Source organism: Lepidochelys olivacea, assembly GCF_965140295.1.
Source record: "Lepidochelys olivacea isolate rLepOli2 genome assembly, chromosome: 1".
In the NCBI taxonomy this organism is placed as follows: domain Eukaryota; kingdom Metazoa; phylum Chordata; order Testudines; family Cheloniidae; genus Lepidochelys; species Lepidochelys olivacea.
Window position 1 is genome coordinate 121,152,707 of NC_140411.1, and position 22,137 is coordinate 121,174,843.

At 42.6% G+C, this 22,137-nt stretch overlaps 1 protein-coding gene across 4 annotated transcripts in view; it reads left to right on the forward strand.

The window, feature by feature from the left end:
- Positions 1-22,137, forward strand: part of CRACDL (CRACD like) — a 99,699-nt gene that overhangs the window by 44,021 nt on the left and 33,541 nt on the right. For 2 of the 4 annotated variants that reach the window (XM_084646273.1, XM_084646275.1), the window contains exons 1-3: positions 2,391-2,631; positions 17,940-18,016; positions 19,129-19,297. In XM_084646273.1, coding sequence (XP_084502399.1) covers positions 17,950-18,016; positions 19,129-19,297 — 236 coding nt within the window. In that variant the 5' untranslated portion in view covers positions 2,391-2,631; positions 17,940-17,949. Of the gene's footprint in view, positions 1-2,390; positions 2,632-17,939; positions 18,017-19,128; positions 19,298-22,137 lie in introns of those variants that run through there. The other 2 variants (XM_084646274.1, XM_084646276.1) reach the window with 2 other exon arrangements.

Sequence of the window (22,137 nt, forward strand, 5' to 3'; positions counted from 1 at the left end):
TCCATGGACTGACTTTAATGGAGGAGGTTCAGGCTCCAAATTGCTGTGCTGAAACAGTGTAAAAAGTTTTATACGGTGTATGTGCTGCATTAAAATATTGTATGTCAGCATATATCAAGGGTGGCCAAACTCTGGCTCATGAGCCACATACGGCTCTTTTACCATTAAAGTGAGGCTCGTGGAGCCCAGTCCCCGTTCTCCACCTACCAGACCGGGGAGGGAGGGGGAGCTTAGGACCTCTGCCTTGCAGCAGGGTGGTGCAGTAGGGGACTTCTGCCCTGCGGGGACAGGGGGTCTTGGGGCTTCAGCTCTGCAGGGTGGATTTGCCAGGGCTCGGGACTTCAGCAGGAGTGGGGCTGAAGCCCCAACCCCCAGTTCTCAAAGGTGTGCCCTGGCTCTCAAACTTCTGAAGATTGTCGTATGTGGCTTGGAGGCCAGTAAGTTTGGCCACCCCTGGCATATACCATTTTACTAGCTATAATTTACATTTAAATAACTATTCAGCTGAGTAATGATTAATTTTTTTTAAAAATGTTTGCATTTCTAAAACAATATTCATTGTTAAACAATAATAATTTCATTTGTTCTTTTACAATGTGCACAAGCAAGTAATTTTTAAAATTTCCAAAATAAGGCAGGAACAAATACTCATTTTTTTCTTTAGGCTAATGATCATTTATTCAATTGTGTTGCTTTGACCAGCTTACGGGTACTTTGTTAGTGAAACACAGAAACACTATGAGCAAGACTGTGACCATCTGCTGGAGGTGTCATAATGCTGGTGTAGCATCATTGCGGGAGTTCAGGGGGCCTCTGCTTTTGGGCTATTCCTGTCCTTTTTTTCATTGTAAACTATTCTTTACTTCCTCCCCTCCCCAAAGTCAAATATCTTAAAGGCTAAAGTTTGAAACTGGATCTTTAGCATGTAAGTGGGGAGCATATACTTTGCTAATTTTGAAAAGGAAAAGTGTTTTAAATTAACAAAGTTACCAATGTTTGAGAACAACACAAACTTTTCACTTGCACTTCCAGATACAAATGTATGCAAAATAAGATGAACACATTAAAAAAAACCCACAAGTTGAGAGCATAGTTGGAGTTTTTCAGACATAATCTGCACATCTCTGCCCCCCACCCTGATAGCTCTCGCATACCCTTTGTCAGAGTCTTTTAACTGTGTGATTATTACCCCACAAATGTATTTACAAATCTTCTATGCCACAGAATATGCTTATGCATCCAGGGCAAGGGTGGGCAAACTTTTTGGCCCGAGGGCCACATCGGGGTTGCGAAACTGAATGGAGGGCCGAGTAGGGAAGGCTGTGCCTCCCCAAACAGCCTGGCCCCTGCCCCCTATCTGCCCCCCTCACGCTTCCTGTCCCCTGACTGCCCCCCTGAGATTTCCCAACCCATCCAACCCCCCCTGCTCCTGGTCCCCTAACCGCCCCCTCCTGGGACCCTACCCATCCAAGCCCCCATTCCCCATCCCCTGACTGCCCTGACCCCTATCCACTCCCTGGCCCCTGACTGCCCCCCGGGATCCTCTGCCCCTTATCCAACCCTCCCGCCCCCTTACCATGCTGCTCAGAGCAGCAGGAGCTCGCAGCCCTGCCGGAGCCAGCCACGCTGCCCGGGAGGAGCAGCAGGCCAGAGCACTGGCATCGCGGCAACATCACTGCAGGGGAAGGGCCGGGGGCTAGCCTCCCCGGCCAGGAGCTCAGGGGCCTGGCAGGACAGTCCCACAGGCCGTAGTTTGCCCACCTCTGATCTAGGGAGACATTTGGATCTACTGCCCTAGGTGGGGAATGGGTTCCCATACTTGCCTCTCTCCTACCCAGCTAGGAAATGGCTTTCTTGCTCTGGTAGAGAAAGGGTTTGCTTCTAAGCCCAGCCAGGGATGGAGTCCCCAGTCTGTTCCTGGGCTTCCTTGACAGAGGCCTCCGTGTGGTTCTTATAAATACCAGACCATTCCTCCAAGGCACTCTCCTTAAAGTTCACATGCATAGAGGAGCAAATCAAGTATTCTCCTTCACAGGTGCGGAAGTTTGGTCCTAGTCTATGGAACTAATGCAGATCTCCTGTGAAATGAGGGAAATATCTGGGTACGGGACTATGTAGGGGGGATGGGAAAGGGTCTGAATAGGGCTTAACCTTATCAGATTTTTCCACAACTTTTTTTGGCAAAGAAAATAGCAAATTCACCATAGATTGTGTGCTTATTTATCTCCTGTATTTTCGAGGAAGTCATCAGAACCTAAGCTTCCTGGGCAACATCAAACTCTGCTAAGAATTCAGGTCAGGAACTCCCTCCCTGTTTCCTAGCAACTCTGGGATAGTGGTGCTTTCTCCTTTTGACTGAATTGTTCAGCGTCAGATATAGGGATCATTTGGTGCAGGGCTCAGGGCAGTGTTAATAACTAATACTTTGGGAGAAGCTCATTGGCATAGCATGGTGTCTGGTTGTTCCTGAGGTATATGATGTGTCGCACAAGTCAAATGGAATCAAGACATCTTCAGAATCCTTTCATATAAACTTAAAAGTGCCTGTGTTTGGCTAAGTGAGGGATTTCTCTTGTTACACCAACAACGTTTTGTATTAGATTGAATCTGGCAAAACAAGTACATATACAGGTAAGCAGTTAAAGTTCATGTTTGATTGGCTTGAAGGTTAATTTTCCTGTGTTGTCATGTGTTTCTTGGTTACTCAGCTGAACATTAAACTGTGCAAATATTGCGCTGCCTTTTTACTTATTAAAGTTTCGTCAGGTGGTAAGGAAAAATAGTTAGGTGGAAACATGAGCTGGCTCCCCACATTGCTTGCTGCTTCTGTTTTATGAAGTGCAGAAAACAACCTTTAAACTTCTCTAGTTAATCTACTGTCGAATTTACTAATGAAAAATCCATAAGTGATTGAGAGTTATTGTTGCCACGTCCTCACTGAAGTTGGCTATTATACATAGTAGTATGTTTACCGAATGAGAAATTATTAGTTTTTCTAGCTAAGTGTTGTTTGCAGTCACTGGCATGCGTTGCCTGTTGTATTTAAAAGCTGAAAATATGTTGCTGCTTTTTATGTCTACCTCGCTCGTGTACAAGTGGAAACTTATTAGTAAAGGAAAACAGACGATGCACTGTTCTCAAAATACCTAGGAACTAAATTATTTTGCCCTTCTTGTGCTAGCTTCCTTTCTTTTAAATTATTAATGTGCACTAAAGTCCATGAAATATATACCAGAACCCTTGCCCGTTGTTGATTCTTATGTGACTAGTCAGTTTCCTAAAGGACTGTTTCTCACAGAAAATCCTACTTTCACAAATCTGGAAACATATACCTCTAACTTTGTGCAGGTTAATTTTCTTTAGCAGCCTACACAGCTTGATCCTCAGGTGTTGTAAATTGGCATAGCGCCATTGATTTCAGTGGACGTATGCCGAGTTACACAAGCTGAGGGCCTGGCCCTGTATCTTTGGCGTATGTGCCCTCACTCTGTATTTGCAGTTCCTTTGCATGTGAGTTTATAATGGTTTCCACACAATCTGAGCAATGGATATTGAAGACTGGAAATCTTTAACTTGCAATCAGCTTTTAAATTTTGGTCTCCAATTTGGGATTCCTTAATTTGAGTGCTCAATTTGAGACGTGCGCCAACTGATTTTCAGAGATGCTAATTACTACAGTTCCTCTTTGCTTTTGCGGGGACTGTCAGTGCTCAGCAGTCCTGAAAGCAGGCCCAAGAGGTCTCAAATGGGGCACCCAGAACAGTGGCCACTTTTGAAAAATTTTGACCTGGTTATCTAGATTCTGATCCCGGGGTCCCAAATCTTTCATTATCACTACAATATGTACTGCAAAGTTTAAGCATGAATTCCTAAGGCATATAAAAATAATTTTGTGTCTTTTTAAAAAAAAATACTTTCACAGGACCTATCTTTTGCCATGACTTTTCTGTGTGTCAGAACGTTGTTTATTGTAAAAGAAACAAACAACCCCATCCCAAGTATGTAACATCGCACTGCTGTGCATCTCTGTTTGGGGTGACCAAGAGAAGAGAGGGGGAAAGCTAGCTGACTGAGTGCTTTAATACTTCTGCTGTGCTGCGCCAGTGACAGAATCTTCCAACCGTCTCCTGTACAAGGGATGTGTCATTAACTTGCAAGTGACAAGAGCCTGTTACTACTTCACCAGCATAACCAACATTTTGTGAGGGAAGCTAGTAACAAAAGAATCTTCATATGCTCCCATGCAGGGCTCTGGTGGAGCTGGCCTCCAGATGGTTCTCTGTCTCTCTGTTCTGTCATGATCTCTGTAGGCTCTCTCTGGGTGTAGTGTTCTGGCTTGTGAGTTCCCCCTTTTGCTTCGCATCACTTGTCCCTCTTGTGTAGTCACCTTGTGTAACCTGGGTGCCCCTGCACCCCTCATGACTCCTTTAGTCCACTCTGATATCTCTTTAATGGCGAGATCCTCACAGGAGTGCCATCTCCAGGACCAGTAGGCCTTTGGCTGGCTAGTCATATTCTAGTGCTTGCTTTCTCTGATTGATGGCCATCTCTACTCAGTGGTGTCTCCAGCCTTCTGGCTGCAACAGGTCTCCCCTCATTGGTAGCAGAGTTTTGATCCTTTGTCCCGTCAGTGCCTGCATGGGACTGTTTTGGTACCCCTGTGATGGGGTATTCCTGTGTGCCAAAAATGCTACAAGGGATCTGACCTTCCTTGAATTCTTCCAAGGCAAACTGGAGTCCATCGTCAGTGAATACAGACTCTGGAATGCCATATCTCACAAAGTGGGCCTTCATTTTGCAAATTACTGACTTTCTTCTTATATAAGGAAGGGCATTAACCCCCCAAGAATTTGACTAGTAATCCACTGTAATGAAGTAGATTTCCCTGAAGATAAATAAGTCTGCTCCCACTCCCATAGTCAGGTGACCAGCTCATGTGGAAACAGAGTCTCTTTCTGCTGGCAGTAATCACACGGCTGGTGGCGTCACACCCGTCTATCAAGGAGTGGATTTGTCTATTCATTCCTGGCCAGTAAACACCCTCTTGAGCCCATCTAAGACAGTTCTCAGTGCCCAGGTGTGAGGCATGTATTTTTTTTGCATGACATCCATACATAACGAGCAGGGACAACAGTTTCCTGTTTTCGAAATATGATTCCATCCTGGACGCTCAGCTCATCTTTAATTTGCAAATATGGTTCTGCTCCTGTCGGTACTTGGCTTTTATCTTCTGGCCACCTGGCAAGGATTGCTCTCTTGACTGCCTGTTCTTTTCCATAGCCTCGTTGATTTCCATTCGCCTCACTGCTGAAACTAGGCGATAGTGCTGTGTGTTAATGGATTCAGTGTCCTGATCCCCTTCCCGCAACTCATTGATGCTGGGTATATATGTCCTGCTCAGGGGGTCCACTAACACCAGTGATCATCCTGGACAGTCTGATCTCTACTTGGAGCACTGGAGGCTCATAAACCTCGGCTGCAATCCCTTGGGAGCACTATGAAGGTGCTTTGCCGTGGACTGACTCTAGGGGTTTGTGCACAGCCATCCCTTGGGTAGGGCAAATCGGGGCAACCACTCTGGACTCTGTGCTTTGGAGCGCTCCCTGGGCCGGTGCGATTGGCCAGCGCAGTCAGTCCCAGAAGAGATTAATCTGTCACTTCTGCCCCGGGCCCTGCACCCCGCTAAGGACAGCTCTGGTGAGCTGACTGGACTATTACTGGATAGCCATAGGTGTACTGACGGAATTGTTCCACTCCAGATGCCACAGCCAGAAGCTCTATTTCCTTTTGGGCATATCCCCATTCAATCTCTGACAGGGCTGTGCTGGCATACACAATTGACTGCTCCTGCAAAATAGCTATGCCCAGTCCTTTCTCAAGTGCACCACGCTGGCATGTCAGTAGCTCTCCTGGCTGGTAGTACATCAGGACAGAGGCCTCTTTATCCAGGCTTATGTGCCAAAACACATTTCTCACATCACAAGACTGTAAAGATTCTGGCTTTGGAAAGTTCTGAAAAGATGTAATCAATTGTGGGCATTGGATATTAGCATCTTTTCAATGCCTGATTCAATGGCTTGGGTCTGTGCAGATGTGTGATTTGCTTGATGGCTTCTTTACCGCTATCATGCTGTTTACCCATTTACCCAGGCTGTAGTGATCTCTACAGATGCTATGATACCCCTGCTCTGCAGACTTTTGAGGTCCTTGCTGGGTTACATAGCATCACTGGAATTTTCCATTGTGCTAAGCGCACGGGTTCCATTGTGGGGTCTACTTCCAGCCACGGCTTTCCTTCAAGGCAACCACCGCTTTTGAAAACATCCTCATATGCTTTTAAAATTGTCTCTTTTGTGTCCATGGAACTCCCCTTTTTGCTTCTCGCACAGCAGCTATAAAATTCTGACGCTACATCCTGATCAGATCCATGGCTTGCAAGTGTGGCTGTAGTCCTCAAGAGGGGTCTGTGGTGCTTACCATCTGCCACCACAAACTTCAGTAGGTACCGTCTGTTATTTTTTGGGTTAGTGACTATGCGGTCCCATTTTCCTACAGACGGCATTATGCTCTCCGTTTGCATTGTTAGATTGTGTCTGGTCTTTGTAATGGGTGTTGGAGTCCATTCATCCCGAGGAATCACAATTGTAGGAGGCCCCGCTGTCCAGCTGAAATCACACAGGACATTTCTCTATTAACGTTGTTGCATGCACAGAGATTAGTATTGTCCCTTGTTGCTTTCCTGTCCTGACAGTCTGAACCTGATAAGTTCTCAGACTCAAGGAGAGAGTCATGAGGTCGTCACCACTGTCTGATGTGCCAATCCCTCCCCTCCCCCCATGTATACATCTGACTGAGTCTTTCTGAGATTTTCCTCTGCTCTCACAGGTAAAAGTCAACTTGACACATTCCTCGCAATGCTATTGTAGTGTAGGGGCACTTCTCTATTACCTGTTCATGCTGTCTTCCATAGTAAATGCTGTCACAGTTCCAGATAACTGCACCTGTATTTCCCCTCGGTTGTCCAGCAAGTGCACCCACTCTAGGCTTCTGGTTCCCCTGGTCACTGCCTCTCTCCCTCCTGACCTGGGGCATTTCCAGGCTGACCAATTTCCTGCTTCACAATGCTATTCCCAGCAAAAGACAGGCTGTCTAAGAGGGTTTCTTTTTGCCTTCTCTTCAGAGACCAATAACAGCGTAATTGCCCACAGTTATAAGTTACCACACAGTTCTTTTTAAGCAAACACAGTTAATTCTTAGGTGAAAGCATCACAGAGAAAACGTATAAAAACAATAAAAGAACCTCCATGCATGTTAATAAGCTTACCGGAAATCAACCCAACACTAGCATGGGCTCTAGTAGGAACAGTTCTTCAAAAACCCCACCCAGGGGTTTTCCTGTGGTTCCAAGTTCATCACCCTTTTTGCTTAGACAAGAACACAGTTTTCTGGGGCCTCAGAAGGGGCCAAAGTCCTTCCAAACTGTCCCTGACAGTGGGGGTCTTCCATGGACCAGAGGTCTTGTCCATTTACTGGATTAAAAGAAGGCTATGAACTATCTTAAACTCAGACTGTTAATTCAAAAGTCCTTTCTTTGTCTGTTGGTCCCTTGAGAACCCAATTTGGGTCTTTGAACTGTCCTCATATAACAGGTGATGTAACGAAAGGTCCCCCCTCAGGGCAAAGCATCAAAGGCTGAGTTTGTAGATGGGAATTTGCGATCACCCTCAGGAATCCCACTTCCCATGTATTGTCCCTAGAGATCAGTCCTGTCTGCTACATTGTTCAACATAGTCTTTGAAGTTTGCAGTACTTCCTAGAGATTGCACTAATCCTCTCTTCCTCCTAAAGAACTTCCATACAGTTCCACAGTAATACCTAAACACTTGTAATACAATGGACTGCTAAAATACTTCAAATCTCATTAGATTAATGAGGCTTAATTTAGTTCAATAAGGTTTGTCCAGGAAATTGCCATCTGTCATAAATGCATCTCACTTTGGGGTATGGATCCCTGGCCACCTGCTCTTCTTTGCTGTTGTCTCGCTGCATGTCCTCCTGGGATACTATGCCTTATCGAGCTTTCATCCTTTCTCTTGAGGCTTCCACTCTCTACCCCAGGTCTAAACATCTGTCTAATGTGAGATCATCTTCCTGGAGCAGCCACTACCACAGGTAGTGATTCCAAGTGCCATAGACTGTCCAGTCCTGAATCAGGGGGTCTGTGAAGTCCCAAAATTACATACAGCAGCCAGTGTGTTTAAGGCAGTAACATAGGGGTCTATCGCGTCCCCTTCAGATTGGTCTCTATTGAGAATCCTGTGTTGCTCCGGAGTTTCAGGTCTGTGAACAGCTTGAACGCCTCCTTCCACTGGATCCTAGGTTTGTGTCTGCAAAATCCAGGGCTCCAGAGGTTTTCACACTGAATTCCATGACTCACACTGCCAGCTGTTGCACAGCAGAGAACTCACAGCTCAGACATTACCACCGTGTTCCTTTAGCAAAGAGTGAAGCTGAATGCAGGTTAATTTGAACAAGTGGAAGTTTATTAAACCCCATGCACTCTGTGCACTGCTCTGTCCGTGTGGCTGAGTTGTTTCCACCCCACATCCCGCTTTCCCTGTTTTCCTGCTGACCTGTCCCCTCAATAACAGTCCCTCCAGGGAACTTGGGCCCTCCGACTCCAGTTCCACTGTTTGTGTTACAGTTTCCATTTAAATTCTGAGTTCGTATCCTTGATCTGGAGCAGAGACAGTATTTATTTTTTCAAATGCAGGGATAGGGAAAAGAATGATTGCCTGAAAAAAATTCTCTTTATTTCAAACATAAAATACAAATATAGCGAATGGCATAAACAGATATTAAGAATGGAAAGGTTTGTATGTGTATATATAGAAAATGAGGAGCCTACCAGACCAACAGAAGCTGTTAGATTTGTGAAAAGCTCATAGTTCTTTTTGATTAAACTGAGGAGCAAGATTAAGCATAGGAGGAGGAACATAGCAATGTAGCTTGATAGGAAGTGGACAGAAAGTAACCCTTCACACTGTCCACAAAATGAATCCTCTGCTTTCATTTTGAAAAGGTTCTTCAATTTGGATTGTATTCTGCAGAGACTGGCTGAAATCAGTTTGGAGGCCATTGTGTGAATATGGCCTTGCATTCAAAATCTCTTGCTATTTTTCCTGAGGTAATGTTATCAGGTTGGCATCCATTCAGGACGGAGAAAGCAGAAAGGCCCATGGAATGTAATCTCATCCACCTCCAACCTGGGCTCAGCAAAAAGAAGTTCACATTCAGTTGTGGGGAGGAGGGGAATTAAAGAAAGTAGCAGTAATTCTCACTAAAAAGCTACTGCATGCACCCCTTTAGAGTGAGTCCAGTGCAAACTGTTAAGCAGCAGCCTGTTCAGCTCTGCATTTGGCCCATGGGTTTAGTGAAATGAGAGAGTGCGGAATGTGTTTGCCGGATAATAGTTATTGTTAAGTAAGCAAACTCTGGTGCCTGGGGAGATTCCAGCAGTTGAGATTGCATTGGCAGTGTCAGAACTTCCTGGATAGTTTTTGTGTATGCTGGGGAAGATGCTAGCTTCTGAATTTTCAGCTGAAGATCTAGAGCGTGAATGTGGTGAGGAGTGAAGAATGGTGGAGAAGGTGCCCACTCTCCCTGTGGAAACAACTTTTCCTCAGACTGCTGCTCCAGCAGCAGCCAGAGGCCCACTTCCTTCACACTGCTACCTGTTGCTAGAATGATTGAGGAGGAGGACTGGTCCTGGGATTGGAAACTTGGTTTCTTTTTACATGTGCATCCGAGGTGACTCCAGGTTAGAGCATAATAGCAGCAGGTTCTGCAGAGTGATGTGGTCTAGCATGAAGTAAAACTGGACGTGCTGCAGGTAGGGGGCCAGTATTGGCATCTTGGATGAGCAGATGCTAGAAATCAGCCTTCTCGTATTCTGTCTAGTATTAGATGGCAGGCTGGTATATCTTTCTAGAGCCACAAAGGGTTGTCTAATAATTATACTATTTACCTCTGTGTGTTCTCTCATCACCTCCTTTGTTTATAACAAGCAATGTTTGGACTATTTGTATGCATTGTGCAGACATTTACTTAGACTGGTTTTACCTTCGCACTGTCGGAATTCCTGAATAATTCAGTAAAGTGTGTCCACTTCTGTACTGTGGCATGCACTTTTCCTCTTTATTTTGTAGTTTGCACTTTTCAATAAATTCTTGGCAAAACAACAGCAAGTAGCCCTGGGATATAACTGTGCAATGCAGGAAACTATTGCATGTGATTACAGTGAAATGTGAAAAGGTTTTGCTGTTGTTAGTTTCTAATGGAGCTTAATGAAATCACTGATTGGATCACACCTTAGGAAGCTGAAAGCAAATAGTCGATGCAACATGGAAGGGCTCAGAATTAATGAAAATGTGCAGAATATTATGAACAATGGACTGGGTTCAAACCTACTGTATGCAGGTGCAATTCCTGTGACTTCATTGGCTAATTTGGTCCACTGAGCTTTATTAGTAGCAGCTAAAACTCACTAAAGGCCTGATCCTGTGAAGTACAAAGCACTTCCTGCAAAGTGCCAAAGCATCCTAAACTCCCAATGATTTCAACATTTCAGAGGATCAAGCCCTAAACGTGCTTAATTAATGTAGCCACTTGCAGTATATACAATATACTGGAGTCTGGATTTGATTTGGATTTGGATTTCAAATCCAGACTCCAGCGAGAAACTGCTGAATTGGAATTCATTTGCAAATTGGATACCATTAATTTAGGCTTAAATAGAGACTGGGAGTGGCTAAGTCATTATGCAAGGTAGCCTATTTCCCCTTGTTTTTTCCTACCCCCCCGCCCCCAGATGTTCTGGTTTAACTTGGATTTAAACTTGGAGAGTGGTCAGTTTGGATGAGCTATTATCAGCAGGAGAGTGAGTTTGTGTGTGTATGGGGGTGGGGTGTGTGTGAGAGAACCTGGATTTGTGCTGGAAATGGCCTACCTTGATTATCATGCACATTGTAGGGCGAGTGGTCACTTTGGATGAGCTATTACCAGCAGGATAGTGAGTTTGTGTGTGTGGTTTTTGGGAGGAGGGTGAGGGGGTGAGAGAACCTGGATTTGTGCAGGAAATGGCCCAACTTGATTATCATGCACATTGTGTAAAGAGTTGTCACTTTGGATGGGCTATCACCAGCAGGAGAGTGAATTTGTGTGGGGGGGTGGAGGGTGAGAAAACCTGGATTTGTGCTGGAAATGGCCCAACCTGATGATCACTTTAGATAAGCTATTACCAGCAGGACAGTGGGGTGGGAGGAGGTATTGTTTCATATTCTCTGTGTGTATATAAAGTCTGCTGCAGTTTCCACGATATGCATCCGATGAAGTGAGCTGTAGCTCACGAAAGCTCATGCTCAAATAAATTGGTTAGTCTCTAAGGTGCCACAAGTACTCCTTTTCTTTTTGCGAATACAGACTAACACGGCTGTTACTCTGAAACCTATCCTGTTATCGTATCAGATAGCCATCCAGCTCGTTCTGTTTTCTACTGTATAGAATAAAAATAGGGTTGCCAACTCTGACTGAAGCTATTCCAGGAGATTTTTTTTCCCCAACATGACATAATGTCATTATTTTAAAATATCCTATTAAAATCTCCTGGAGTGCTTTCAACAGTCACCTGGAGATAGATGCCGATTCTGGGAGACTCCAGGCCAATCCTGAAGGGCTGGCAATCCTAAATAAAAATGAAAAAACATTTATTAAAACAGCAACTTTGTAAAAAGAAAAATTTATAATGTGGTGAGTAGAGGGGTTATGTCTTGAGTATAGTTTATTTTGTGTTGATTTTGCTATGCCTCCTAAACTCTCTCTTTTCCCCCATATGGCCTTTTAGGTGGTGGTGGTGTGCTTTCGCTTGCATCCTGTTTGAAGGGGGTGGAAGCTAAGCCTGTCCCTTGAACAAGGCATGACCTTTTACAAGATATGTTCTGTTTTAACCATAAATTATTCCCTACCATAAATACTCAATAGCTTTCAGTTACATGGTAGGAAAGAATAATTTCCTCCACTGCAGGGATCACTGGGTGCAATTCTATAGGTCAGACTCCACAGTCATAGTGGTCCTTTCTGACCTCAGCTGTATGACTCTATATATTCTTTGTTAGAGTGTGCTCTTTTTTTCCCAATTTACTTTTTAACAGGCTGCTCTGGAGGAATGTTTATAAAGAGTTTATCTCCTTTCCTTTTGAACTCATAGAAAAAAGAATGGTCTTTGACATGGTTTGAAAATATGAGGGAGAAGTTGCAGATTCCCCTTCCATCCCCCATAGAAATTTGTTGTGTTTGTAATTTTTTGTGTGCTGCTGACTGCTGCTGTTGTATTAGGTTTTCTGAGGATGCTACCCAGAGAGTCTGCACATTCTGTGGAAATAAATAATTACAAATGCACTAGGGATGAGAGTTCAGGTTGTCTGATAACTGAGGCAAAATGTACACTGCAAAATCAAAATAAAAGAATTAAACAAAGATGCCACATCCAGCATATCTGACTAAGAACTCTTGTAAGAAAATGGAAGAGGCAGTAGGTACATGGTGTTGCTATTTTTCTGTCCTGATCTGTGATGACTGAAACGCTGGTCGTGACAAATGTTAAAATGTTAGCACAAGTCCTTGTCAGGGATGCATATGAAGCCAGGTGTATTCCACTGCCCTCATCTGCTTTTCTGCAGGGTCCTTCTCATTTTATTTTTGAGGTCCTTAGGTACTACCACAATACCAGCAGGGATCATGGGCCCTGTTCTATTAGACCTTTTACAAACTAGCAATACAAAGGCAGTCCCTTACCCCAGGGAGGTCGCCACCAAGGGTTTAGACAATATAAAAGAGGGGAATTAACTGACAAAAGGGGCAGTGGGGAGGAAGGTGACAGTAGAGACAGGTGGTTTGTATAGATCAGTAGCCACAGTGGTCTCAGTAGTCAGAACTAGTTGCCACCTGTATCAGGGTATCCTGCTTCTCTATCTCTAGCTTTGGAAGTAGAGACATGTTGATGCCCCTTGGCTGTGTTCCTCTTGTGAACCCCTCAGTTGTATCCTGAAACTTCTGCTCTGGGTGCTGCTTCTTCTGCTCTGCCTCTGTTTGCTTGGGATCCTTGAACAGGAGGTGCAGGTCCCAAACTGGGGGGTGGGAAGAAGATGGGGAACTTCAGACTCACTTTACAGGAGCCTAAAAATGGGGCATTTTTCTTAATATTGTAAAGTGTTGTGAGGGATGCGCAGAAGAGTTTTATAGCTGGTGGGTGTGGGTTGGAGGGGCTTTATCTTTAGTAGTACAGAAAGGTTTATCAACAGGAGGGCTGAGGCATTTGTCATGAGGAAGGGGTTGGTTTGGAAGTGCTTGTCACTGGAGAAGTTGAAGAAGGCTTTTGCAGCTGGAAAGGGAGGGTCAGTTTGAAGGCACCTGTCACTAGAAGAAGGTTTCAACAGGAGGGGATATTCAGTTGGGCTGTGCTTTTCACTAGAGGATATTCGCTTGACATACTTCCATTTTTCTGATTTTCCCCTCCCCCTCAAGTGACCTTCCAGCCTTCTCCCACCACCCACTGTGATATCTCTGTATCACGATCCTCCCTGTTTTCAGAGATAAACTTGGGGGTTTAGCTGGTTGTTATGGAGGTGAAAAATAGTTGTGTGCTTTTGATGTGCTCCAAATCCTGGTCCCCTGGGATTGGATTCATGACACCACAGTAAGACTGGCATGCCAGAAGACCTGGGCCGTGGAACATCACTATTGCCCGTGAAGGTTCTGTTACTCCCACTGCTGCTGCTAGGGAAGCTCTGCTGGCTTTCTGAGCTTGTTCCCTCCCAAGAATTCCCACTTTTACTTTCCTCCCCATCTATAACTGCACGAGGCTTGATGTCAGATCTAGGTCTGTGGAAAAGGCTAGGGAACCCCTCAGTTGTATCCTGAAACTCCTGCTCTGGGTGCTGCTTCTTCTGCTCTGCTGCAGGTGAAGTGTTTTATGGATTTGTGACCTTGCTTCATTCCTAATGTTCCTGCTTTTACCTTCCCTGAGTCATATGACTGGGGGAGGGGACTGTGAGGAGCATGGCCCATGCAAAGTGCCCCTCATGTCAGGATTAGCTCTGTGGAGAGGAATAAAGAGACCCCCAGTTGGCTGGATCTGATGTGGCTTCTGTGGCTGTAGCTACTTGCAGCTAGGGACTCCTGGCTGTTGGGCTTCCTCCATACCCCAAGAGTGCCTGCATTTGCCTACCCTGAGCCCAGATTAACACACGGCTGTAATCTAAAGGTACAAGTTTTAGTACATTTCACAATATTTTGAGGGTTAAGGGCCAGATCCTCCGCCCACTGAAGTTATTTTTAACAATGCTTTTTAAAATATTATTTGTATTGAAGTTTTTCATTAGCAATAAAATGTTATTTTGTCTAATTGTAAAATATCTGGATATATCAACCGTAGGAGAGAGAGGAAAATTAACGGTTATCACATTGCCACATTCTCTCTTGTATTCTTTTCATTTGCTTTTTCTCCCCAAGTCTAATTCTTACCTCTGAACTCATTTAATTTTTAAAAAAGGGTGCGGGAAGGAAGAAAGACAGCAAAAAAATCCTTATTTAGTAATGCCCGCCTGAAACTCCTTCCCCTGTAGGAGTGAGATTGAATGGGACAAATTTCTTTGTGACATGTCATCATCAAGATATTGACACACCTTGTAGTCCTAGTCACATAGTATGTTTTCATAACACAACTTTCATGAGAAACTACTGACCTTCTGCTCCACTGAGTATTGTGTTCTTTCATACAAATGAATGTGGATGGTTGTGATAGGTCTGTAACAACTAAATCAAATGCTGGCTCTGAATCCAAACTGCAAATATTTATCATCTGAACATTCCCACGCCTTGGTGATTTGAAATCCAAATCAAAGCCTTGCTAGATTTTAGAATGTTAGCATGCAGTGTTCAGATTTGGTTCATTAGTTTGCAGGCATCACAGGGGCTCTAATTTAAAATAGTGAGATTTACTTCTAAAGCAGGAATTGATACTTTGTAAATGAGATTGTATATCTGTGCCAAATTTGAAATGCTCACTTATTGAGTACAGAATGATTTTTCTGAAAATTGACAAGTAATACTGTTAATTTCCTTATGAGTTTTTATAATCTTTCAGTGTGACCCTTTCTGACATTTTTTTTGCTGAGTCAAATCTTTTTTCTGATCCCTCTAGGAGTTAAATTTCTAATATTTGAGCTTTGATAATTAGCTCACTTGTAGACTGGAAAATGCTGCTTTAAATTTGCTAATCTGAAGCTTTTTAACATCTTAGTCATAAACATCTCTTTATATGTGAGAATTTGCCACCAAATTGGCTTATCACCCAAAATTTAAGTTGACAAAATGACTTCCAAATATTCAGATAATGAGTGGTCTATACTCTATCTATAGGATGTTTAGGGTCTATAATATTCCTGATATTCAGCTCGTGTAAATCAAAGTGAATGGAGCTATGCCAGTTTGTACCAGCTGAGGATCTGAGCCTTAGTATCTGTTGCTTATGCAGGGACTGCAGGATCCAAAGAGCTCATACTGTCTAATAGATACTACCGAGTGTAAATAGGGTCTGGAGTTAGGCTATGGAGGCATTGATTTGGGTCCATGCCTGTCATTAGCATTATCACAAGGTGAGGTTGAGGTTTTTCTGGCACCTCAGAACTGGAGAGCTATAACATGAATAATTGATTAGATACCATACACATTAATCTTTGTGTATTTTCGTGTGTGTGTGTGTGTGTATATAATATGTATGTATGTTTGTGGGGGTGGGTGCCAGTGATTGAACCATACTATAGAGAGAGAGATACACCTAGCTTCTCCTGTATGGTTCAGTCACTGGCACCGCCCACACGTACACTCAAGCCAAAACCCAGAAACCTAATAAATGCCACGGAAAGTCAACAGCTGGAGATGTCAGCAGGGCTCTGTAGATACTGAAGGTGGCACCCCGTGCTGCTGCCTTCCCTAGACAGCTCCCTGGGAGGGGGCCCCAGTGTCCAACATGCTTGACATCAATTAAAATGGAAAGGGCTCTAGGACTGCTTTATAGCGTTTCCTAGAGAGGGACATACATACCCTCTGGCTAAGACTCCCGGCATCCTGCTGCTCTAGCACCATTGCTGCTGTTCTCTGCCCCCGCGGGAGAGCTGCTCCTGGCAGTGGGAAGGCTACTGCCTCACTTGGTTGGGAGTAGACATGGTGTGGGAATCCTCTGTGGTACTGGGCATCAGGAGGAATTTCTCTGGCTGCTCCATCACTGCTGCTGACTGCCTCCCGAGGAGATTTGGGGAGTTTCATAGGCCACTCCCAAGGGAGGTTCCGTCCCATGTGCTCAGGGGTTGGCCATTCTGCTTCCTCATAGTTCTGTCTCTTTTTCCTTTCCCTCCACGCCCGCCCATGTGAAGGGGCAGATAAGGTCTTTGGACAAGACCCCTGGCCTTGCTGCTTCACTGCATTCCTTAATCAGGCAAGTTACTGCACTTGCTGACTAACCTGAGGCACTCCCTTCCCTCATTTGCATGTGTTGAGCCCACTGTCTTCTCAGTGTTTATCTTTATTGATTATTAATTCTGCTAAATAATAAAAAAATTAAAAACTGTGATTCTGGAAGGGTTCATTTTCAATGAATTTTACTGGCCTGGTTGATGTAGAATGTAGATCCTGAATATGGCAGGAGAAGCATTCATGTTATTCTGTGATGGCAGTGACTTTGGTAGTGTAGGGTAGTGTAGTAGTTTGTCATAGTCTGGCTCAAAAGTCCACTGATGTTTCAGGCAATGCATCATATTTCAGGCTGGAGCAATCAATCTTACATTTCCATTTCTCTAAGTCCTTGAATTACGTGCCTACTATTGAAGCTTTCTCTTATTTTAGTGGTCCATGACAGCCATGATGTGTTAGTTTTTCTATGTAGGTTCTGATATGGGCACCAATCACCATGGTGTCTGAATATTTATCACAGTATTTGAGTCACAGTCAATGGTAGCTACTATTTTATACCATGTCTACCATGAACTGATGGTTTTGGCAAACAAAGCCAACCTCCAGATGAGGAGGAAAAAGGAGCACAGCTGCTCTGAAATAGAATTTTAAATTATAAATATTTGTTTTGTCACCAAGCCTGGGACATGTATTTCTTTAGAAATATTTAGTAATTAGATTTTTTTTTATGGACAGAACTATGATTTAGGAATCGTCTTACTATTTTAAAAGAAAATCATTACACATATAATGAACTGTGATTAGATGTTCATTATTTTAATTTTGACTTATATTTCTACATTGTTCTGGTGAGTAAATGAATTTTAAAAAAGCTGTCACCCTTTTGTGAATTTGTCAAAAAAAAAAAGAAACTATACAACAATGGGCCACAATCCTTCAGTTTAAATTTAATTGAAATAAAATAAAACTACATTCAGTATACTTTTCTAATAGTATTTGTCCATGTAAACAGATGCTCTAGTTACAACAGAGAAGTTATGAGATCCCTAATGGGTAAGGAAGGCAGAAACACAATTGCAAATAGGAAGGGAAATAGGCCGTGAAGTAAATTCTCTCTGAAGAGGTGGTTCACACACTATGGAAAAAGTTTGGGACCTCATTTTCTGTCAGCTGAGGCCAGTGACAGAACTCTCATAGAATGAAATGGGAGCAGGATTAGGAGTTGTCTTATTAAGTTGCAACATCCTATGGAATTCATTCCAATATTACCTAAAGCACTTTGCTCTATGACTTATTTTTATCATTCTGGGTGTATACACTTAGTTGCATCAGTGTAAAATGGTCATTTGATGATTGTAAACTAACTTTTCTTTGAAACGAATAAACACCTTCCACTTCCCTCCCTTTTTTAGTGACTATCACATGAGTTCCACAAGGATAATGGATGCTAAATTGCGAGAGGCTGAAGGATGTGGTGAGGACAATTCAGGTACAGTGCCTACTTTCCATCTGTATATGAAAAGTATTCATTTACTGCTAAGAATTCTTGAGTTTCAGTATCTTTTGGTCTTCTCACAGTAATGATTCTATTTATTTAGGGAATGCGCTTATGCTCTCTCTCTCTCTCTGAGTTACAATTTTGGGACATTTTCAGATGCTTAAATTAAAACACTTTCTAAGGGTGAAATTCAGATGTGGTGTAAATGGCATAATTCTTTTCACTTCAGTGGACTTGCAGCATGTCTGAGTTTTGGCCCTTTGTCTCTGGTGACTGTTATAATCTCTGCTGTTCGAAACGTGTGCCCATCTTGGATTAGTTTGCATGATGTCCCTGCAAGACACCTCTGCGAGTGTGTTGGGTTTTTGTTGTTGGATTGCTTTGGGTAAAACACTAATTTTTATCATGAGAAGATTGCAGTTATCTCTATTTAAGCTCCCTCCCCTCTGAGCAGCACAGCATCACTTTTCCAGATTATTGCTTGATTCCTATTTTAATATTCTGAGAACCAATGAGTTGCATAATTACCATCTAAAATATTCTGGATTTGTTATAAAACTGATATTATTAAAAGTATTAGCCTCCTGACACTGCATTTTCCACCTAAATGTGACATTTTTGCATTTAAATTAGTTTTGCCATTTGGAAACAAGCCTTTCCAGAACTTAACTGTTTAGTTTGCTAAATAACAACACTGAGTTTCCAAACTGTAATTTAAATCTTTGCATCCCAATCAGTTAACACAGTGGTTTTTCTTCATAGTGTAATTATATTAAATCTTATCTGAAGAGGCAGATGGAACCAGTATTAGAAAAGATCCTATTTCCTGTATTATAGGTTATTTCTAACATGCCATAGGCATCACAATGCATTCCTCCAGCTAATAATAATAATAATAATACCTTGCAATCAATTTAGACTTGAGAGACCTGTTAATACAAAACAAAAAAAACAAAAAAATCCAACCCCACAGTGGGCCAGGTTGCTTCTCCCAAGAAAAACTTCTTATGAAGAAATCTAAGAAAAAAGTCATAATTCTCTATTAAATTCTATTGGAATTTTAAAACTATCATATAGACTTTCCTTAATATTTCTTTATTTAGGAAAGAAAAAGTCAAAGTTCAAATCTTTCAAAAAGTTCTTTGGGAAAAAGAAAAGGAAAGAGACCTTACCATCTTCCGGGAGCATCACTCTGAAACCATGTCAGTCAGCTAGTGATGTCACAGCCCCAGAGTCCAGGCACATTGACTATGATTCTGAAGATGAACTTGAGTAAGTCTTACTTTTATTCGCAAACAAACAAGTAATTGCTTTTCCAAAAGACAGAATGATGTTTATGGATTAAATATCCAAGTGCTTACCTCCAACTGTTACTCAAAAAGCTACATTCTGAGGCACCTCACTTTCTTTCGGAAAATACTGATGGTAATGGGGAAATTGCAAGTAAATGTGATTTACGTGCAACAGTTACTAGTATCTTATCTGAGGAAAAATAAACTTGATGATGAAGTTTTCAAAAGTGCCTAAGTGACTTAGGCTCCTAAGTCCTATTTTCAAAACTGACTCTCGGGAATTTAGGTACCTCAATCTCATTGAAAGTCAATGGAATTTCAGCTCCTATGGAACAGATTTGCAAAGGTATTTGTGCTCTTCAAGATAGAGATAGGCACCTAGTGGAATTTTCAAAAGTGTCTAAACAGGTTAGGCATCTAAATGCCATTGAAACTAATGAGAGCTAGATGCCTAATATGCCTAGGCACTTCTGAAAATCTCACTAGGGCTTCTTTCTGAATCTTTAGGAATGTAAATGTTGTTGAAAATCTGACCCAAAGTCTGTTTTGAAAATGGGAACTAAGCTCCTAAATCACGTAGGTGCTTTTGAAAAGTTTTCCCTAATTTTTAATCTGTAACATGTAAACTATATGAGGCATATGGTGTAAAATTAAAACATTTGATTGAATATACAGACAGAGGGAAAGGCCCATTATTCATTGCAATGCACTGCCTTGAGTAGGGTTGGCTGCTTAGAAAGAAAGTTTTTGTTTTAATGAACAGTATTTCCTCATGAACAAGATTCTGGTTATTCCAGAGATTACATAGCAGAGGAAAAGAGATGCTATTTTTGCAAGTGTGGATAGGTGCTGGAGATCGAACCTTCCAAAATGTACTGTCCATTAGAGTGACATTAGACAGTATTGCCACTAGGCAGCGCCACACAACCAAATAATCTTTTAATAAAAAAATTTGCATTTTGTAGTATTGGCAGTAGTAACAATACTCCTGCCTGGGCTGAGTATGTGAAGGCATGGGTGTTACCTCAGAGTGTCTAAACTGGCAGCAATAGATACAGCAGAGTTGTTGCATTCTTGCTCAACAAAAATCCTTAAGAACAGTAATGGCCAGACCTTCCCTACGTGCTCTGTAACTCAGTCTTATCATGTGCCAATGTGTGTATAGTCCTCTGACCTTGCTCACATGTTCTATTTTTGTAAAATTGTTGTTTTTTATTCTTTTTTGTGTAAAAACAAAGGCAATAAAATACTCTGAAAGAAAGGAAAATGAATTCTCTCTCTCACAATTTGTTGGGACATTTGTAAACCTCCAACGTCCATCTAGAAGGTTTACATGTCCAGAAAGAAGATGGAGCAATTAGGAAACAAGGATACATGTGCTCATACAATATTGCTTCTCCAGTTGTTGTTTCAGTCTTGTAAAATGTAGGTGCATAAAGGAGCTGTAATGCCCCTGACTGGCACTTACTTAGCAAATTGCTATAGATCTCTCTCTGACCTTGTCCGCATTACAGAGATCACATTTTCACTTAGATAAACTGTTCTTGTAATGTCTCTAATGTATTGGGCACAAGCAGCAGGCTTTCCTTCCTTTTGCAGCTGGAATACAGATTATCTCTTTCCCCCTATTGTTTTATCAAATATATTTATAGCTACTACTGCAAGGAAAATTTCACTCTTCATTCATGTTTGTGTTCCCTTACGTCCCTCTGGCTGTATCTCAGTTTCAGGGCTACACAATTTTGTTCTGATTTTTTTTATTTACTGGTGGTAGTATTTTTTTTTATAATCTCTTCAAGATTCCAATGCCATAAAGAAACTAATAGCTGTGAGAGTCCCAAAGTGTCACATTAAGATTTGCTATATTCTTTGGTTTGCTTTATTTAAAAAGAAAGAGGGGGGAAGAAGCAAATCTATATGCACACATTTCAGATCTCTAGGCGCTGTGGTAGTACAAATAAATAATAACACCATCAGTTAAACAGAGGCAGATACACAATTGCCAGTATTTTGGATGTCATTAGCAAGGTTACCAGCCAGCCAGTGCTACTATCCTGCCATGCAATGAAAATTACCAGGACAGAGTCTTACCTGAATGACCCATGGAACTGCCCAACAGTTCTCTGGAAGAAACAAGGCATTTGATTCACCCTGTGCAACATTTGTAGAAGCAGTTACTTGCTAGTCCCCTCAGAAATAAGAAGTAAAATGAAGGAGTCTCACATCTCCACGACAAGCCCACAAGCAGTGTCCACAAAAACTGTAGTCCACAAGCTCCACTGAGACTAGTAGCATTGCATTCATAGGTTCCAATATTGCTACCAGTTCTGCATGGATGAGTCTATCCGCATGGAGTCCAACTGAAGTCATAGAATCATAGAATATCAGGGTTGGAAGGGACCTCAGGAGGTCATCTAGTCCAACCCCCTGCTCAAAGCATGACCAATCCCCAATTAAATCATCCCAGCCAGGGCTTCGTCAAGCCTGACCTTAAAAACTTCTAAGGAAGGAGATTCTACCACCTCCCTAGGTAACGCATTCCAGTGTTTCACCACCCTTCTAGTGAAAAAGTTTTTCCTAATATCCAACCTAAACCTCCCCCACTGCAACTTGAGACCATTATTCCTTGTCCTGTCCTCTTCTACCACTGAGAATAGTCTAGAACCATCCTCTCTGGAACCACCTCTCAGGTAGTTGAAAGCAGCTATCAAATCCCCCCTCATTCTTCTCTTCTGCAGATTAAACAATCCCAGTTCCCTCAGCCTCTCCTCATAAGTCATGTGTTCCAGACCCCTAATCATTTTTGTTGCCCTTCGCTGG